General features: G+C 32.7%; 2 protein-coding genes across 4 annotated transcripts; both read left to right on the top strand.

Annotated features, from left to right (window-relative positions):
* The first annotated feature begins 5,247 nt into the window (after positions 1 to 5,247).
* Positions 5,248 to 7,809, top strand: LOC109812469 (protein NUCLEAR FUSION DEFECTIVE 4). The gene is made up of 2 exons (XM_020376442.3): positions 5,248 to 5,812; positions 6,466 to 7,809. Exons 1-2 carry the CDS (start codon positions 5,363 to 5,365, stop codon positions 7,612 to 7,614), a joined length of 1,599 nt encoding a protein of 532 aa, XP_020232031.2. The 5' UTR covers positions 5,248 to 5,362; the 3' UTR covers positions 7,615 to 7,809.
* Positions 7,810 to 7,958: 149 nt separating this feature from the next.
* Positions 7,959 to 15,229, top strand: LOC109812461 (HIPL1 protein). Of its 3 annotated transcripts, none has more exons than XM_020376431.3 (7): positions 7,959 to 9,995; positions 10,112 to 10,266; positions 11,742 to 12,542; positions 12,633 to 12,849; positions 13,191 to 13,369; positions 13,542 to 13,783; positions 14,632 to 15,229. In XM_020376431.3, exons 1-7 carry the CDS (start codon positions 9,860 to 9,862, stop codon positions 15,005 to 15,007), a joined length of 2,106 nt encoding a protein of 701 aa, XP_020232020.1. In that variant the 5' UTR covers positions 7,959 to 9,859; the 3' UTR covers positions 15,008 to 15,229. The 3 variants fall into 3 exon arrangements, with proteins under 3 accessions (XP_020232020.1, XP_020232021.1, XP_020232019.1); XM_020376432.3 differs by having other exon boundaries at positions 13,188 to 13,369; positions 13,542 to 13,774; XM_020376430.3 differs by having other exon boundaries at positions 13,188 to 13,369.
* Positions 15,230 to 21,046: the final 5,817 nt, after the last annotated feature.

Below are 21,046 nucleotides of genomic sequence, written 5' to 3'. Positions count from 1 at the left end.
GAGAACTTTTACAAAATTAATTTTTTCATGAGCTAAATTTAATTTATTAGAAAAATTTTATTTAATGTTATTATTTTCTTCTATAAATACTTATTGCGAGATTTATAAGTAGAGTCCTACTCTCTCAATTTAGATACTTTGAAAGTGATAAAACCATTAAAAACAATAAATTTTCATACAATTTAGTAACATTAAAAGCAATATTTAATAAATTTTCATACAATTTAGTAACATTAAAAGCAATATTTTATTATAATTTTTTTGTTGACTAAAGTGATAATTGAAGTACACAATAAGGCTCATTCGATTTAGTAACTAGTCATTCATGAGTAACCATCCTCACGAATGAAGAAATATGAGGGGGAAAAAGTGTGCATTGTGATTCTGATTACAAAAAGTTAAAAATGGTTCAACAACTTTATTTTTTAACCTGTTTAGTTTGTATACCTATCTCTATCTTTTCCTATCTCACTATTCATCTATTATATTTATAATTTGTTTTCCTTCAAGGAAAACACATCCCAATTTATTTATTACATTTATGATTTGTTTTTCTTCAGAGATCTCATTAGAGTGTAAAAACATTTTTATTTATCTTAACTTTATTCTCTATTTTCTTATTTTTATTTATCTTAACCTTATTCTCTATTTTCTCTTTGTTTGATAGGTATAGGCAAATACATATATTAAGTATGGATTCCTTGATTAAAGAAGAACTTAGAAAATTAGAAGAAAAAAGTTTAAGTATAGTTTTTTAAGTGTTGTTTGTATTATTCTTCAATTAGAGTTGGAGTTTTATCTTGATAGTATGCATAAATGTATATTAATGAGACATTTATTAAATGCAAGTGTATAATATTGAGTTAAAACTCTAATCATAATTAAAAAAAATACCAGTCACACTTAAATAATTATCCATAAATTCTGTCTAAAATTAAAGTGAAAATAGTAGAAAATTCATACATTTCATTGTAATTTTAACCTCAAATATATAGGGTTAAGGTTTGTAGTCACACTAATTCTCTCTCTTTCTTCACTTTCTTTATACTTTATCAAACAAAGCATGAGACTGAGAAACAATTAATTATATACTAGTAAGGTATTGTGCTTTCGCATGGGTTTTATTCATTTAAATGCATATTTGTAATCAAAATGTAGTTATAAACATGGAATGCGTTATCAAAATGTATGTGTTGTTCCTTATAATCCTTTGTTGTTACGAAAGTACCAAGCCCATATAAACCTGAAATGGTGTAATCAAAGTACTTCAATCAAGTATTTATTCAAGTACATAAACAAAGGATGTGATCGAGTAATAGTTGTTATTGTCTCCAATGAAAGTGAAGGATCGATTTATGGTGAGACATTTGAGGAGATCAAGGAATATCTTGATTGTAGATATGTTTCTCCATGTGAAGCATGTTGGAGAATTTTTTCATTCCTATTCATAGCAAAAAACCATCAGTTGAAAGGTTATTTTTTCACCTTCCAGATGAGCAAGCCGTCTATTTCAATGATAATGATGCCATTCATGATGTTCTTTGCAAACAAAGTGTTACAAAATCAATGTTCACGTCTTGAATGGATGCAAATAAGAAGTTTCTTGAAGCAAAAAATTTGACATGTGGTCAATTTATATCCAAATTTGTCTATGTCAAAAGCAAAAGATTCCGGAAGCCACGAAAAAAAGGTCATACTATTGGAAGGCTTATGTGGGTGCCACCAAGTACTGGAGAGCTTCTTTATTTAAGGATGATGTTAACTATTGCAAAATGACCATCTTGTTATGGGGATATTAGAACAGTTGCCAGCATATAGTATACCACTTTCAAAGAAACGTGCTTTGCAATGGGGTTTCTTCATGATGATAAGGAATACATTGAAGCTATTAAAGAAGCCAAAGATTGAGGGTTAGAACACTATTTAAGGAAATTGTTCGCGACAATGCTTTGATCAAATAGCATTAACAAGCCAGAGAATGTATGGGAACAAACATGGCAATGGCTTTCTGATGGAATTCTCTATGAACAAAAAAGATTGTCCAATATGTAAGGTATAAATGTTTTAAATAACAATTTATATTCCTAGCTACTAAATTTTATTATAATTGTTATAGAACATAATTATTTTCTATACAAACTTGCAACTCATCAATGGGGAAGTCCAAAATTTAAAACTATTGGACATTGAAAAACTATTGCAATCAAATAGAAATAGCTTAAAGGATTATCAATCAATCTCATATCCAAATGGTTGTCATAACTCATTTGGAAAATAGGCTCATATATGTAGAACTTGACTATGATACAATTTTGCAAGTCCAATTTTGATCATACTTTGATTCTTACAGGTAATGTGTTTTACATTTATTTTAATCAAAATTACTTTAAATTTTAATTAAATTAAATTATTATTCATCTAATCAAGACCTCTTTTATTTATTATAAAAAAGACTTATATTTCACAAGATCATTCGGACAATAAATTGGCAATAAAGTAGGATATTTTTCTTATATGGTTATGGTGGCACTAGCAAAACTTTCATGTGGAACACATTAGCTTATGCATTACGATCTCAATGAAAAATTGTATTAACTATGGCTTCAAATGGAATAACATCTTTGTTGTTACTTGGAGGGGGAACAACACACTCTAAATTTAAGATTCCAATTCCAACACTTGATAACTTAGTTTGTAACATTCACCAAAGGAATGAACTTGCAAAGTTATTGAGATAAATCAAGTTGATTATATGGGATAAAGTGCCAACGATGCATAATTTTTTTTTGAAGCACTAGATAAAAGTCTAAGAGACATAATGAGAGTTGACAATACAATTGATTCAATCTTTGACAGGAAAGTCATTGTTTTGGAAGGAGATTTTAGGCAAATTTTATCGATGATTCTTAGGGAAAGTCGTTCAGATATAGTTCATGTAATAATTAACACATCTTACCTTTGGGGTCATTGTTAGGTATTAACCTTGACCAAAAACATGTGTTTACAAGGGGGATTAGAAAATACTAGTGAGTCAAAACTTAGAGATTTCTCACAATGGATACTAAAGTTGGAGATGACAAAATATTTGAGCCAAATGATGGTTATGTTGACATTGATATTCCATAAGAGTTCTTGATTACCAACTTTGATGACTCCATTAATGCTATTGTCCAAAGCCTATATCTTCAGGTAGTGGAACAATACAACAATGAATAATTTTTACAATCTAAAGTTATTTTGGCAACAACAATTGAAGTTGTTGACCAAATCAATGATTATGTGTTGTCCTTAATTTTAGGTATTTCTTTTATAGGTCTTCTAATGCTTCTTTTAGAACAAATTCCATTAATTTAACTTATTAGAGAATCTATTTTATTTTGTCGGCATTATTATAGCGGATGAAAAAGAATATCCAAGCTATTCTATTAAAAATTCATAATCATCCAAAAGTCAAACTTTTGATACACTTATTCCAAAATTTCTTAATTCTCCTAGAACATCTGATCTTCCAAATTATAAAATAAAATTGAAGATTGATACCCCAAAGATGCTATTAAAGAATTAGATCAATCAGAAGGGTTATATAATAGTACTTGCTTGGTTGTTACAAGACTAACAAATCATGTTATTGGAGAAAAGATCATGTATGGAAAGACAATCGAAAATATGATATATAAACCACATATGTCGATGTCTCCATCACAATCTCCTTGGCTTTTCAAGCTTATTAATTAGGAGACAATTTTCCATCATTGTCTCATATGCAATGACAATCATCAAATCCTAAAGCCAATCACTAGCAAATGTTGGTTTATACTTGTCTAGACTAGTATTTAGTCATGATCCTATGCGACAATTTCTAGAGTTCAAAGCAAATAAGGGTTAAAGATCTTGATTCATGACAAGGATTGAAAATCATTAAAAATTACTATTAACATTGTTTTCAAAGAGGTGTACCAAAACCTTTAGTAGATAGGTCTCTAACTAATTCATGCCATTTATTAATTTTACTATTTATTTTTCAACCAAAATTATCATATTGTTATGAAAGTTTTTTATATTTTTTTAAATATGTTTAGATCTAAATTTTTACTTAAAGTTTTCTTGACTCTAATTTATAAAGTACTACCATTCGTGTTATTTTCAAATGTTGGTGTTTTGTTTTTTAATGTGTAAATAGAAAAAGAGTAAGAGAGGTTTTATAAGAAAAGAAAAAAGAGAGGTGAGCTGAGTCAAAAAAAATGTTTCTGAAATGTTGACATGTGTACTTAAAATGTGAGAGTGCTTCTAACATGAAGAGTTGAGCACATGCCTCATTCATGAGGTAGTAAAATGGCCGATAATAGCAAGTTTTTCAATTTGTTTATAATTGCAAAATAGTTCTTATGTTATATGCAAAGGCATAGGGGAGGCGCGGTGGCGGCGAAGGTGTCGTCTCCTTCCACAGTGGTGGCAGGCAGCGGAGGCATGACCCCCTTCGCATAGTGGTAGCGGAGGCGCGAGCTCTTTCAGGCGGTGGCAGCAAAAGCGCGACCTTGTTTGCACGGTGGCAGCGGAGTTGAGGGCTCCTTCAAGTAGTGGCAGCGGAGGTGCCGTCTCCTTCCACGGTGGTGGCAGCAAAGGCGTGACCTTCTTCGCGCCTGGCTCGTCCTTGATGGCCTCGCCATCGCACTCACCCCGTCGTCTTTCTCGCCCTCACCACCGACGTCGTCTTCACTCCTCTCTACAACATCGCCACTGGCCTCCTCTTCGGCCTCCCCATGCCCGTCCAGCCCATGAAGTCCATCGCCGTCATCGCCACCGCCTTCCTCCTCCTCCTCGGTGCTACGGGCCTCACCGCTACCTCCCCCTCCCTGTCGTCCGCAGCGTTCAACTCTCCTAGGGCCTCTCTTTCGCCTTCTCTGCTGTCAACTACATCCGCTACGACCAAAACCTCACCACACCTCCAAATCTGGCTCGCCCTCGATAGCCTCGCCATCTCACTCGTCGCTGTCATCTTCCTCGTCCTCACCACCGATGCCAGCGACCACCCCCACCCTCACCACTACAAGAAAACTAAAACAGGGACTAATATGCAAAATACAAAAATATTATTTTTCAAGTTACCGATAATAAATATCAACCGTAAATTATTATAATATTAAATCTAATGGTCAAAAATAATATTTTACCCATGTATCACATTTTTTTGCAACTTCATGTTAGAATTTTTTAAAATGTGAGGTAGTTCCTATTCTTATACGATAAAAGACGGGAACAGGTGGGCGGTGAACAGTGTCCAAGTCCAGGTGTCGTCATGACCGGAAAGAACCTGAAATCATAAGTAGAAAAGAAAAGATGATAGCTCCATCGAGGGAGCCGAATGGAGTTTGCGAAGTCCAAGTGGGTATCGACGGTGGCGAGCATATGGATTCAGTGCACCAGCGGATCACTCTACACTTTCTCCATCTACTCCCAAACCCTCAAGTCAACGCAGCACTACGATCAGTCAACGCTCGACATCGTCTCCGTCTCAAAGGACATCGGAGCCAACGTGGGCGTCGTCTCTGGGCTGCTCTACGATTTCCTTGCGCGCCGCACAACCGCCACTGGGCCCTGGCTCGTCCACTTCTTGGGCTCGGCCCAATGCTTCCTCGGCTACTTCCTCATGTGGGCCGCCGTCTCCGCCCTCCTTCCGCCGCTGCCCGTGCCTTTCATGTGCCTCTTCATGTTTCTGGCGGCCCATGCTCAGAGCTACTTCAACACTTCCAACGTTGTCACTGGCGTCCACAATTTCCCTAACTATAGCGGAACCATCGTCGGCATTATGAAGGTTTTCTTTCTTCCTTTTTTTTAATTTTTTTTTTTTATCTTCGTGCTTGTGCTCTTTCGTGGTACATGATGATAAAAGTTAATTAAGTTAAACTATTCACTTCTTTATAGGATCAACCTGTGGATTATAAGTATAACAAATACAATTGGGGGATTAAAACAAAAGATACATGCTAAAATGTTAGAAGTGAAAATGTATAAATAATTTGAGAAAATATGCTGTGTGTGTAAAGTAGTTTTACATTTTCATTCGATCAAAATCATTATGGATGATAAATTTGTTAATGTTTTTAATAACAATTTTAAAAGTCATAGGTGATTTTTGATTATTTGCCTGTATAAAAGATTCAGTGAATGTGCATAGTCATTAAACTCAATCAATAAAACTATTTTTTAATGCACAAAACAATCCAAGTCCTCTGCTGCACTCTATGTAACGGTTGCACAATTACAAGTACTTTGTCTGTATCCAATGATAACATGCTGTAAGTATAAGGACACAACAGACTACCTAAATATGGCACTATTTTGGCGTACAAGTATCATGTGAGTTATTTTGGTAAGATACTGGGTCGTTTTCTAGTATATACGTAATTCTTGGTGTCTGGCATTTTGTTCAAGTTTGTCCATTGGGTTTTTTCCTCTTTATGACAGGGATTTCTTGGTCTCAGTGGAGCAATATTAATTCAAGTGTACCAAACAATATTCAACAACAAGCCTAAGTCATATCTTCTGATGCTAGCACTCTTACCACCTATCAATACTTTGCTGCTTATGTGGTTTGTAAGAATCCACAACACTCATGAGAGGGAGGAAAGGAAGTATCTGAACATATTTTCTTTGATGGCTCTGGTTGTTGCTGCATACCTTATGGTTGTTATAATCCTAGAAAACATCCTTAGTCTGCAATCATTGGTGCACATCTTTATATTTGTTGTGCTTATGATGTTACTAGCCTCACTTTCTTGCATTGCATTTGTAGCACATGAAAAGAGCTCTTCTAGAAATTCAGAAAGTTTTATGGATGAGGGGTCACGACTAATTGTGGAGCCAAGCCCCCTGCATACCACTGAAAAGGTGGATGCAAGGCAAGATTCTTTGAACAACCAAAGGAATAATTTGCAACTAGGAGAAAACCTGAATCTTTTACAAGCAATGCAAACTGTGAACTTTTGGATCATGTTTATTTCTACTGCATGTGGTATGGGATCAGGACTTGCAACTGTTAACAACTTGGGTCAAATAGGGGAATCCCTTGGTTATACCAGGCATGAGACAGGTTCCTTGGTTTCTTTATGGAGCATTTGGAATTTTCTGGGCCGCTTTGGAGCTGGTTATGTGTCGGATTATTATTTGCACACAAGAAGATGGGCAAGACCTTTATTTATGGTCATCACTTTAATGATCATGAGCATTGGCCATGTGGTGATTGCTTCTGGACTACCTGGTGCCCTATATGCAGGTTCCATATTGGTGGGTATTTGTTATGGCTCTCAATGGTCCCTAATGCCCACAATCACGTCTGAGATATTTGGTGTGGGAAATATGGGAAGCATCTTCAACACCATTTCCATAGCAAGTCCAGTGGGATCTTATATATTCTCTGTAAAAGTAGTTGGATATATATATGACAAAGAAGCATCTGAAGGAAACACATGCATTGGAGCTCATTGTTTTATGTTTTCATTTCTCATAATGGCATCTGCCACTATTCTGGGTTCTCTGACAGCTTTAGGTTTGTTTTTGCGGACAAAAAACTTCTATAGCCAGGTTATAGTCAGAAGAATTCAACTTATTCAGTGAAGTAAAGAGATCAGGTTATAATAAACTGTAAAGGAATAATGAATTTGTCAGTGTACAGTGATTTAGAAGTGATGTCTGTGCTTTTCTTTAGCTTTTGTGTGTGTGTGTGTGTCTGGACATGTCTATAATTCACTCTTTTATTCTTGTGATGTGACACACTACAATTTGTTGGAAATTGATGTGGATTATTTTTCACTGAGGCCATGTACATGTGATTAAATTTTTGCAGCAGCCTTAGAAAACTGTATTTGGGTGTGTTTATTGCTCCCAATAGTCTTACTTCATGATACATGACCCTTTTGATTCTACCTCTTGCCTTAACGGTTCATGTCTGTCTTATCGTTGTGTGAGAGGTTGTTCGATGTTAACAAATACTATGATTTACATTGTGCAGCTGTTAACATCTCTTGTTAGTGCCTTGGTATTGGCCAAGTGAGATGGTAGTACATGGGGTGAAGAAAAATCATTTCGAACATTCTTGGTACAAACATAAAAATGTGGAATGTTTATAGTAGAGTAAACGCATTTTCACTTTGGACCCATATTTTCTGGCAACTCCTCCCATAGCATGAATTGATAAATGAGGGTGGTTTAATCTTGACTATATTTTTCATATTTTTTTTCTTTCACATTCTTACTTTTCATTCACACCATGAAAGAGGATAGTAAAAAATTTCAATTTTATTTTCCACTGTCAAGCCCCACGGATTGAAACGTAAAGCCTTCGTAGCCTATATTTCCCTCTATTTTCAACCGTTTCTGCTATATTGATTGTGGGCTTATATCATAAACTGTTCATGTTTTAGTACTACTTGGTCCCGCTGACCACAAATGGCTTAACAGACACATATGGGGGAACAAAGCATACTAGTATTTCTATGAGAAACAGTTCAGTATCACTGTAGCAGCGCACTTCAGTTTTAACCCTCTTCCAGATCTGGCCCTTGCAAAATGAACAGAGCACCAATCATTATTTGCATTTCCAGATCAGCTTTGAAGTAGTAAGAATGCTAGTTGGAACTTTATTTCCCTCTCTCTGATGAACCGTTTAGGGAAAATATTAGTCTTTTGGAAAGAAAACTTTTCCTTTGGTTTTAGCTGAGCTGCCCTTTTTTCAAAAGGATTCACTATTGGAAACTCATGAGCCTTACATTCAAGTAGGATGGGGACCACCAAGAAGTGGTTCGAAGCTGAATACTGATTTAGCTCCCAGTAACCAGTGTTTATTCGAGACACAGGAACTCAAGGAATCATCAGTGGAGTGGACAATAATCTCTCTCTCTCTCTCTCTCTCTATATATATATATATATATATATATATATATATATATATGTATGTATGTATATGTTGGCAGAACTGATAGACAGGAGGAATGCAAAAACTGTATATTTTTCCATGTTACAAACTCACAATTGGGTACAGATTAGGTGTTTATATACAGAATATAGCTAGTATATATAATATAATGTAGGAGAAAAATAAGGTATCAAGTCCTAAAGTTAAGCCATAAAATCAATACAGATTCCTATAATCCTCATAATTAGTTATTTACATTAACACCCCTTCCCCTCAAACTCAAGGTGGAATTGTGGATGTGAAGTTAAGTTTGGAAACAATTTTTTGAAAATGCCAAGGAAAGTGAATTTTGGTGAAGATATCAGTTACTTCAGATGAGAAGGATAAAGGAACAAGATTAATAGTAGTAACCAGAGTGAGTCTGAAAGTGGTAGGTAATCAATCTCAATACAACATCATTACAAGAAATTTGAATAATACTTGGATTATCACAATGAAGAACAATAACCGTTGATGAAGTGATACTCAAATCCTCAATTGTTTACTAGAGGCCCAAAATGTTGGCAGTATAAGTTTGGATAATCAAGAGGAGTGCCATCCATCGAGGTAAGTTTAGCATTGGGTTCCAAAGAACTTAAAACGACTTTGCCATAGTAGCCTTCATTATTGGCCGAGATTAGAGTTTAATGTACTTTTTGGTTCCCTCTTTGCAACACAGTTGCGCGGTATGCGAAAGTTGTTCCCTAACATGCTTTCTTCCATGTGCTTATTTTTGAGAAGGTCGATGAAACAAACACCACTGTTGATTAATGAGAGTTCCAATAAGGACAACGTAGAGTAACAACTGAATGACTGTTTTCTTTCCATGCAGTATCTTAATTTCAGATACAATAAAGGGTTTGATCATCTATACATACATAACCTACTTTGTAATACTTTGTTTGTTTTATGATTTTATACTTTCTTCAGAACCTTGGTGCCATGAGTTGCAACGGTCTTCACATTCTCTTCCTTTGTGTCATATTATCACGTCTTTTGAAGTTCTCTTCATCTTTTGTTGTTTGCACCAACTCAAGTGGGAGTGGTTTGTTTCTCTCTACCATCACAATCCCTTCACTAGATTCTTTGCAAATCAGTTGATTCATTTTTACCTCTTTGCATAATGATCACTTATTTGAGTTGTTGTTGTTGATGGAACAGGCTTCCCTGAGGCTCCTCTGAAAATCTGTTCTTGCGATGGAAAGACAGAGGCATGTTGTAACGCTGGTGAAGCAAGGTTTCAGAAACAATTGCACGAGTTAAACGTCACTAACCCAAATTGTGCTTCATCTCTCCTCAAGTCCATTTTATACGCGGTAAGCATTCTAGGAGGTGGCCAGTGCTACTCATTAGTTTCACATACCCCTCAGTTGATCTCTCTCTCTAGTTCAAGTATAAGTAGACATTGTATATTGTTTGGAAATAGATTCTCTCATATTAAATTTTTTACTTTATATTTTGTAAAAAAAATTGTATCAATATTTTTCTTCATAACAAATAAAACATGAGGTCATATAACCAACAATATTAAACACAGCTGATACTTGACATACAACTGAGTTCCTTAAATATGATATCTATTATTGACCTTTTATATGATGAAGAAAATTTTGTTAGGAGATACAACTTATTTAGTTGATGTTAGTATTGAAATGATTAATCTCTAAATATCGATTATAGATATATTTAGTACAAACAAACAAAAAAATAGATAAAGTCATATTAAAATTTGTATATACTTAAAAAGAGAAAAATAGACACAATTTTTTCCCATAATATGGTCAAATAAAAATTTAACATGAGAAGATTCGTTTTCATTTTTTTTTTCTCTTCTCTTTGGAGGGTTGCACCTGTTATGAAGGATTCAAATCCTTCCTCATGTGTTGTATTTTTATCTTTATAATATAATTTATTTAAAATTTGTCAATTATAATATTAATTGGGGTACTATTGTTGAAATTATTATTATTGTTGTTGTTAAAATGGAATATCACAATTTATTTAATAAAAATAATTTACATAATCAATTTTAAATATTCATTTCATGTTTAATTTAGCTTTTTTTTAAATAATCATTTATTTTTGTCAATTTCTTAGAGAAATTTTGAAAAATGGGCAATTATTTATTTAAAATTGAGGTGAATCCTTGACATTAATTATTTCATTAATAAAAGATTTCCAATATCAAAAAAGTTTTAAAATTTTAAGAAGGGCGGTTTTTGTTTCTTATAATATCTGAGCGATTTACCTACTATCTAAAATTTAAAATATCAAAATAATGTCAATCAAATTATTGAAGGACTGAATTATTAGTTGTGTTAATGTTTGATCTGTGAATTTTTGCTTACAAATAACATGGAAACAAAAGTACTTATAATGTTGGGGAGTAGTGAAACATTTTTAAAAATATCATGGATTAAAATGCTTAACTAATTCAATTTCATTGGTCTGATAGGGCCACAATAACCACTAGAATACTTCGATACCATCTGAAGATTTAAGTTCGAGTCTAATTTGACTCCAAAAACTAAATCGTAAGGAGAAAATTGGCTCCGCTTATACATATTATTTCATATCACTAAACAAATCTCCCATCTTTCAAAGGTTAGTTTAGGGGTAAAATAGAATACTATCTGTACTATGTTTTCTTGAATTGATTGACAAAAAATTCTGTTTGACGTTGTTTCTCGTCACCTACATGTTCCTTGTTTGAAATGTTGACTTTATTTTTTAGCTGTATCACAGTTTACTATTCCTTCATATGTTTTGATCCGTTATTAATAATTTGCAGATAAGTGATGGTCAGTTTTCTGAAAAATCGTTCCAAACTGCCTCAGGCATTAAAACTGTTCCCCTTTTGTGCAACACCACATTACCAGTTAAGTCACAACAATCCAGTGGTGATTGTTCTTTTGATTTCTGCACAAAGATTTGGGAAACATGTGAAAATGTTTCTATAATTAATTCCCCATTTGAATCTTTCTTACAAGACAAAACTGGCAAGGACCTTGGCTTCTTAACTTCAACAGTGAGAGATATTTGGAAGTCTAGGAGAAGCTTTTGTGAGACATTTTGTGGATCTTCAGAAGATGAAAAAGCATGCTTCAACGGTGAACCAATTTCATTGAACAATGAACAAACCCCCTTTTTTCCTAAGGGTCTATGCTTGGAGAAAATTGGAGAAGGGTCATACCTTAATATGGCTCCACATCCTGATGGTTCTAACCGTGCCTTCTTTGCCAATATGCAAGGAAAGATATGGTTGGCAAAGATTCCTGTTGAGGGGTCCAATGAGATTTTGGAAATTGATGAATCCAAAACCTTTTTAGACATCAGTGATGATATTATATTTGATACTGGGCATGGTTTATTGGGAATGACATTTCATCCAAATTTTTCACAAAATGGCCGCTTCTTTCTCTCTTATAATTGTGATCAGATGAAAAATCCTAGATGTTCTGGAAGGTGTGCGTGTAACTCGGATGTGAATTGTGATCCTTCAAAACTTGGTGCTAGAGGTATCTTCCCATGCCAGTATCACAATGTCGTAGCAGAATTTACAGTCAATGGCTCTTCATCAAAGCCTTCCTTGGTATTTTTTGACACCACTTTCCCAATTTGCTTATAAACAACCGTGTTTTCTTCCTTATTTTTTATGAGTATATCTTTATTTTGTTTATAGGCTGAAAGTGCCAATCCATCAGAAGTGAGAAGAATATTCACAATTGGTGTTCCTCAAAGTGGAGGTCATGCTGGTCAGATTTTGTTTGGACCTGGTGATGGATATTTGTACCTCATGTTGTCTGATGGCTATAATCGTGATGATCCTTACAACTTTGCCCAAAACAAGAAATCCTTATTGGGAAAGATTTTGAGAATTGATGTTGATAATATACCCAGTAAGTCCTATTTTCCAAGTTTGTTTAGATACAAGTTTAAAAGAATTTTTGAGAATTTTTCTATTGAAAATAAAGTTTTTCCCAACAAAAAAACTTTTAAAAGCGCTTCTAAATAGTATCTAAACAAATTCTATTAACTATTCTAAACGTTTTAATGTCTAAACTTTGTACTACATGTCTACATCACAACCCCACCCCATAACCCTTCATATTAAGTTGATCATACAAATATGAGGACTTTCTGATACAAAGATGGAATTAATTCCCTTCAGTTGATTTTTCTGACAAACCCTTTGGTGGATTATGTTCTCTCGTGATTGTGAGGTTCTGTATGTTAGCAGGTCCCAGAGAAATAAATGAGATGGGCTTGTGGGGAAATTATTCTATACCTAGAGATAATCCATATGTCAGTGACAATGAACTTGAGAGAGAGATATGGGCCATTGGTTTCAAGAATACTTGGCGCTGTAGTTTTGACTTTGAGAGACCATCCTATTTTCTATGTGGAGATGCTGGCCAGGTTTAGTGATCCTACTAGTTTTCTCTTTTTAAGGGTACATATTCAATGATCCAATTTAATTAATTCCTTGGATGTGGTCGAGTTTATTGGCATGCAATTATTATTATTTTTTTAATTTGTAGTTCTTGATTCCTGATGAGCTTTCTCTGACTAGTAACATGTTCTTTTATAGGATCAATACGAAGAGATTGATGTGGTTAAGAAGGGTAAGAACTATGGTTGGCGAGTCTACGAGGGTCATTTTCTTTTTCAGGCATTAGAGTCTCCTGGAGGAAACACTTCTGCTAGTTCCATACACCCAACATTCCCTGTAATGGGTTACAATCATTTTGAGATTGAGAACAATACGGGATCTGCATCCATCATTGGTGGCTATTTTTATCGGTCCATGACTGATCCTTGCATGTATGGAAGGTTGATTTGTCATTACCCTGCATATTATACATCAATGTGGCAAATGCATTTATTATATCATTAATACAAAGATTATTGAATATTTATTTAGAAGTATACAAAAATCATCGGTACAAATATTCTAATGTGAGGCTTTTATAAAATTTAAAAAATAACAAAAAAAAATCAGGTCTTTAAAAAATAAAAACAATTTTTTATCCAACAATTAAAACTTTATTTATATGCTCTTTAATTATCATTATACTAAATAAACTAATGGTTGGGCTTCCCCCGCTTTATGACTGGGCCGCCATGGATACATATTCTTAAATGCTTGGAGTGTTATTTTCCTATCAAAGTTGAAGTTTTATATAGGTAATTCACATAGTTTAAAGTTTGCATCAAAGAGATATATAGGTTAGTGGGGTAAAACTCCAGTTTTGTATAAAAAATAAACAAATAATTGTATTTAAGTTTTAGGTCTAATACAACGAATGGTCCATGAACATTTTGAAAATTTTAATTAAGTCCGTAAACTTAACAAAAATTGTAATTGGGTACTTGATCCTTTATAATTTTGAAATTGGATCCGTTTAGTTAATTTGTGGCAGTTTCAAAAGTCACAAAAGTAACCGGTTATAGCGATTTTACTAATTGTAAGGATTCAATTACAAAAGTTATAAAATATCAAGACCCAATTACAAAAAATTTTAGTTTAAAGACTTAATTATAAATTCTTAAAAAGTTCAGGAACTTAATCATGTGTTAATCCTAAGTTTCATCCTTATATATGGCATGTTTAGTACTCCTTACTGTGGTAATTCCAAGCAAGACCCTTTAAAATAACATGGCAGATGTTGATATTTCAGGTACTTGTACACAGATCTTTATGCAGGGTTTATTTTTGTGGGTACAGAAAGTCCTGAAGGCAGTGAAAACTTCAGCAGTGCCAAGATTTCTTCTAGGTGTGCTCATGACTCACCAATGCCATGCTCTTTTTTGAAGGGAAATCCTACTCCTTTGTTAGGGTATGTGTACTCGTTAGCAGAAGATAACAACAAAGACATATATTATCTGACAAGCACTGGTGTTTACAGAGTTGCACGACCAAGTCGTTGCAGTTACTTTTGCACCAAGGAAAAAGTTGGTCTTGGAAATAACAGGCCTCATTCTTCTTCCTCATTTTGTGAAGGTTTTGGTTTTCTTATGTTGTTCCTCTCTCTTACCATACATTATATCTTATGATCTAAAGTAGCAGTAATATTATTCGGGCAATTCCCACCCAAAAAGGATGTATCTCAAGCATTAAGCTGAATGTGCTGCATTGAACCTTTTTTTTTTTTTTTTTTTTCATTTTTCAACATTTTGTGCTTAATACAGTAGTATGAATTATAACTGGTTTGTATCTGAACTGGCTTCTGCTAAGGTTATAGAAAATAAAATATACGTACTATTTATAACCGTTAATTTAACAATTAATGATTTGAGTCAACAAAAATAAATTAATGATTAAAGTTTTAATGAAGTTGCTATCTAATGTTTCTTCTCTTTTTAACATCCACTTCTCCCGGTTAAGTTGATGCACATTTTTATCTCAACCATCATGTGAGAGTGACAACTGACAACTATAGAAAAATGCATAATCAATGGTTATAAAAGCTGGTACATCCATGTTCTAGTTATTGATAGGGGCATTGTTGAAGCTATCTTTCATATTTTTCATCTTTCTTACCTTAAAGTTAGGTCTAATGATACCTTTACAACCTTTCCCTTGAGCCTTTTAAGATCCAGTGAACTACGTTACAAAACTAAAAATTCAAATGATACCTTTAAATTTAAAATGTAGCGTGTAATTGATTAAACAAATAGATCGATATGCATGCATGCATTAATGTTATTAATTACTAGTAGTTTATTGTAGGGTTCATTGAATTCGAAAGCCACTCATAGATTGGATCAAATTTTAAAATTATCACCTAGCCAGCCAGTAGCCATGCTCCTTCAAAACTCAATTATAGCCGTGATCATTTCTTTTTGTTATAATTATTATTGGAGATGAATTCAAGTCTCATTGTCGGTTAAAGTCTTAAAAATAAGACTAAAATAGAATATATATATATATATATATATATATATATATATATATATATATATATATAAAAGTAGAAATAATTTTCATCTTATAAATTTTTTTAGAATTGAGTTATACTCAAACTAATATTCATTAAAATAAAATAAAATAAGACACACTTTATATTTTGCAATCTTGTATTATATTTTAAAATAAGATATAAATAACATACACCTAAATAATCAACATACTTTCATTTAGTTGATTAATACTCTGTACTTTCAAATGTCATTGTGTATTTGTATTGTCATACTAATCCATTATCAATATCTAGCTTGAAGTATAATACGAAAATAAATCTATGTAGTATAAAAAATATCAAAAAGTAATAATAACTAAAATAGAATAATAAAACCCTACTTTATGTAAGAAAAAAGGTAAAAAGTAAATTTAATAAGCATTTTAAGGATACAAAAATAATAAAATGTAAGAAGTTAAAAGCTAAAACTTAACTTGAAGTGAGTGTTATACAAAACGCTGCAAGCTATTCAAATATGTGCGCTTACCAGACATTACTAATATGGTCAAATAAATTTTTTGATCTAGTAAAGAAAACTAGAAGCTAGCTTAAGATGCTTGCTAAACATATTCTAATTAAGGTTGTCTTTAGTTCAAAAGTTTAGCGGAAAACTAAAAAAATAATGGTAATTGAAAGATGTTAGCTAAAAATTACTAAACTAACTAATTAAGTTTTAAGTGTTTGATAAAATTATTTATTTATAAATTACTGGTAAATGTTTATATGATACTTTTATATAAATTTTAATTTAATTTTATAAATAAAATATATTTTTGGGTAATTATCACTTTTTGACATGTTTAATTTTATTGAAAATTTTAATTTTAAGCAGAAGTTTCAATTTATTTAAATTTTTAATTTTTGTCTCAAGATTTAGAAAATCGTGATTCTTTCAATCATAGTTTCAATTAAAATTATAAGCCAATCAACAATAACAAATACAAATACTAAGATAACACTCGGAACATTAATAAGCATTTTTAAAGTACCAATTTTCATAAAATAGTCATTTTAATATTAATATTCATACATAATGCTGACAATGAGTATTTAAATGTATTAACAGTATTCTTAAAAAAAAAATGAGCACCCATACGACTGACTAATACAAGTTGTAGCTTATAACATAAATTAAAAAAGTTGATATAAAAGAAAATTTTCAAATTAATTTATTTATAAAATAATTTATCTTTTACAGAAATTTATTTATTTAATTTTTTAAAATATATATGAATAAATTTATCAAAACATACTCTAGGATTCTGATACCTAAATATAACATTGTACTGTGTTTGACAATACTTTTGTTGACTCAAACACAAGATTAGGAGCATTCATAACAGCAGACGATTGGTTTGGTGTGTCATCGAAGCTCATTCAAAGATATAGGGGAGGTCATACCAAGTTCGATCACCACTTCATCATTTGAAGTCCCATTTATTTCATTTTTCACCTTATCAATACAACTTGATTGCAAGTTATCTACATAAGAATTATCGTTGTTGCAATTTGCTTCTAAATGGTCTCTAACATGTGAATCAATTATTGTAGAAGTATTTGTTCCGAAGCAGTCATCATCTTTAATGGACTCACCTTTCTTAAGATATGCATATTATTTACAATCATAGTCTAAAGTCTGAAGTTCTTGATATTTTTCCCCCTAAAATGCATATTCTGAAAAGAAATACATTATTTTTTCATGAAAAACAACGTCCATGATGATAAACATTTGTTTAGTTGGAGGATGGTAACATCTGCATAGCATATCCAAGAAACACACATCGTAAAGCTTGAAGTGCCAATTTATTTTGGTTCTTTTGAATATGGACAAACACTACACAACCAAAAATACGAAGAGCCGAATCTACACTAGCAATGGTAACTACTTTGTTAGTGAAAGTCTATAGTGGTGTTTGAATTTTATTAGAGCTAGAAGGAATCCAATTCATGATATATGTTGCCACAGTAAGAGTCTCTCCCCAATAAGCCAAAGGCATATGAGCCTCTAATAATAAAGAACATACTACCTTCAATAAGTATCAATTTTTTCGCTCAATAACACCATTTTTGTTGCATAGTATTAGGGCAAGTAGTTTTTGATGAATAATCCCATGTGCTTCCAAGTACTTCTTGAGGTCTAGACTTTGGTATTCACGCTCATTGTCACTACGAAGAACTTGAACCTTTGCATTATATTGGGTTTCAATCATTTTGGGAAACTTTTGAAATATCAAGTTCACTTTTCCTTTGGATTTCATTAACCATAACCAAGTCATCCTTATGCAATCATCTATGAAAGTAAAAAACCAACATGATCCCCTTAAAGTAGAAATCTTATAAGGACCCCAAACATTTAAGTGTATAAGCATAAAAGGAACAAGACTTTTATTCAAACTAAGTGAAAAAGGTACACAGTGACTTTTTGCTTGTTCACATACATCACAATGAAAAAAGAGACATCAAGCTTTGCAAATAATAAAGGAAATAGTTTTTTTTCAAATAACTAAATGAAGCATGTCCTAGGCGATGATGCCATAACCTCATTTCAGTTTCCTCTTTCTGCTTGGTAGCATTATTCACCATCAAAACACTTTCTAACTTCCTATAGAATCTTTCAACCTCAAGCCCAAGTAGTATAATCTTCCTCGTTTAACACCATAACCAATCGTCTATTTGGTCTAAATGTCCTTAAACACACAAAAATTAGGCCAAAAGATAACAATACAATTTTAGGCTGTAGTGATTTGAGAAATAGACAAAAGGTTATATACTAGAGATGGAACAACTAAAACAGAATCCAAAGTCAAATTATTAGTAAGATTTAAGGATCCATTTCCAATGACAGAGGTTGTGTTACCATTAGCAGTGAAAATCAATTCTTTTAAGGATGGTTTCAAGGATGAAATTTGTCTAGAATCAAAAGTCATATGATCAGTGGCACCTAAATCAATTATCCATGTGCTATTAGTAATAGGTATAGAAAACTCATCACTATTACCTCTAGTTTCCATCAATGCACTGGACTCCTTAGAGGCATCACTTATGATCTTTACCTTAACAACATTTGTGCTTGGATTCTTTCTTCGTTGATCCCAACTGTGATCCCACCACTCTATATAACCATTAAGTTCAAAACAACGACTCTTAGTGTGTCCTTGCTGATTATAATGAGTGCATTTAAACTTTGAGTTGGCTTTAGAGTGATTTCCTTTTGTTTGACCTTGCCAATTTCAATTATGAGCGATCATGGCTATGTTGTCGAAACTTTTAGATTCGCCTTTCCAACTCACTCGATGTATTACCTCTTGACGAATCAATGCATAAGAGTTCCCTATTTCAGGGATATGTTCTTTGCGTATGATCTCTCTATGAATTTTTTCAAACTCACCATCTAATCCAACAAGGAATATATGCACCCTTAGCCATCCTATTGATTTCTTGTAAGTTGTGACATCTTTAGGATCTTTCATGACAACCTTATCACAATGATCCAATTCCTAAAAAATTTCAACCAATTCTTGAAAAATTTCTACCAATTCTCCGAGAGAGGCCTACCACTTTGTTTGGTAGTAAAGGCCTTTTGATTTAAAGTAAAAAATTGTAACTCATCACTTCTATCATAGAATGTATTAGATAATGCACTCCAAATTTCACACATAGTGGCTAAGCGTAAGTAATGCTTCATGATTTTTGGGCTCATGGATAGCAACAACCACCTCTTCACCTTTTGATTCTCTACATACCATTTTTCATAATCAGGATCTTGCTTTGCTGGTTGTTTCTCCTTGTCTCGAATATATACGTTTCTCCCTCTCTACAATATGCATTTTCATTATCTACGACCATATGTTGTGATTTGTTTCAATAAGAATGATGCCAGCATTGAAGGTACTTTTAGATTGAATAATGACAAGAGTTGAAGCCAAAAATGATTTGGGTGTAAACATTTTATGGGTTTACAAGATATTAAAAAAAAGTTAAAAAATGGTGAATCAATAGTTAAAAAAAAAGGGCTCATGATACCATATTGTAAAAAGGCTTTCAAGTTTAATTTTATTATTACAGAGAATGAGTTTGTATACAACAATAACAAAAATGATATATCTTTAAAAAATAATCAAATTCCTATAATTAAGTTAATTCATATAATTAAGTCAATCCCTGAAAATTAATTAATATAGTAAATCAATTTATATTTGATCACGATACAGTAAATCAATAAGAAATCTCAACAATGTAATCACATAAAAGGGTGTAACATGTATCACCCATCTTCTAGAATATGATACTTTCAATTCAAACACTTTATATTTACTTATTTTTTATCTCCTACTTTTTTCTAAGTATCCTACTTGTTTCCTTCTCACTTTTTATCTAAACAAAGCATTAGTTACAATAGTACTCTATTCAGCCACACCCTTTAGAGATGTCAAAATGGTACTAATTTTGTCAAGTACTATTTTCAATTCAAATGACTTCAAATTAATATTTTAAAATTTAACCAACTTATCCCTCAATCCTTAATTATGCCAAATACACCTAGATTTTGAGTTCTTGTCCCGACACCCGCCACTACTTTCCAACTTTCGCTGCTATTCCTAATTTATTATCCTATAAATGAATAATATTGGCTGATACTTCATCATCGTGGCCACGCCTCACCAAACACTTTTCTATTATTATTCTTACCCAGACAGTACATTGTCTTGCGTCATGTGCGACATCATTAAACTGACAAATTACATCATTATGGGTAGATAATGAGTTATTTTCTTTAAATAAATTTGATTTACTGTTATTGTGTATGAAAAAGCCTTTAATGGTAGAAATAAAATTTAACGTTATGGAAATTTAAAGTAGTTTTATAAACACTCATAAAATCTTAAGATCTGTTCTAATTCTAATGAATTCTGGACTCATTTCACATAAATTTTTGTGTAGAAAAAAACAGTATTGTTAGTTAAAAAATGTTACATCAATAATCCCCACGTGGTATAAGATACGGTCATTATCCATATTTGGATTAACCCTTACCTCTCACTCTTCATATCTTTGTTTTTTCCATTATTGCGTGATGGTCACCGTTGAATGCCAACTCTTTCTCTACCGGCTTTTTTTATTTTTATGAATTATT

This window comes from Cajanus cajan, chromosome 6 (genome assembly GCF_000230855.2).
Source record: "Cajanus cajan strain Asha chromosome 6, NIPB_CcT2T_4, whole genome shotgun sequence".
NCBI lineage: Eukaryota > Viridiplantae > Streptophyta > Magnoliopsida > Fabales > Fabaceae > Cajanus > Cajanus cajan.
The sequence above is the reverse complement of the archived record's forward strand: the minus strand, read 5'-3'. Positions and strand labels throughout refer to the sequence as shown.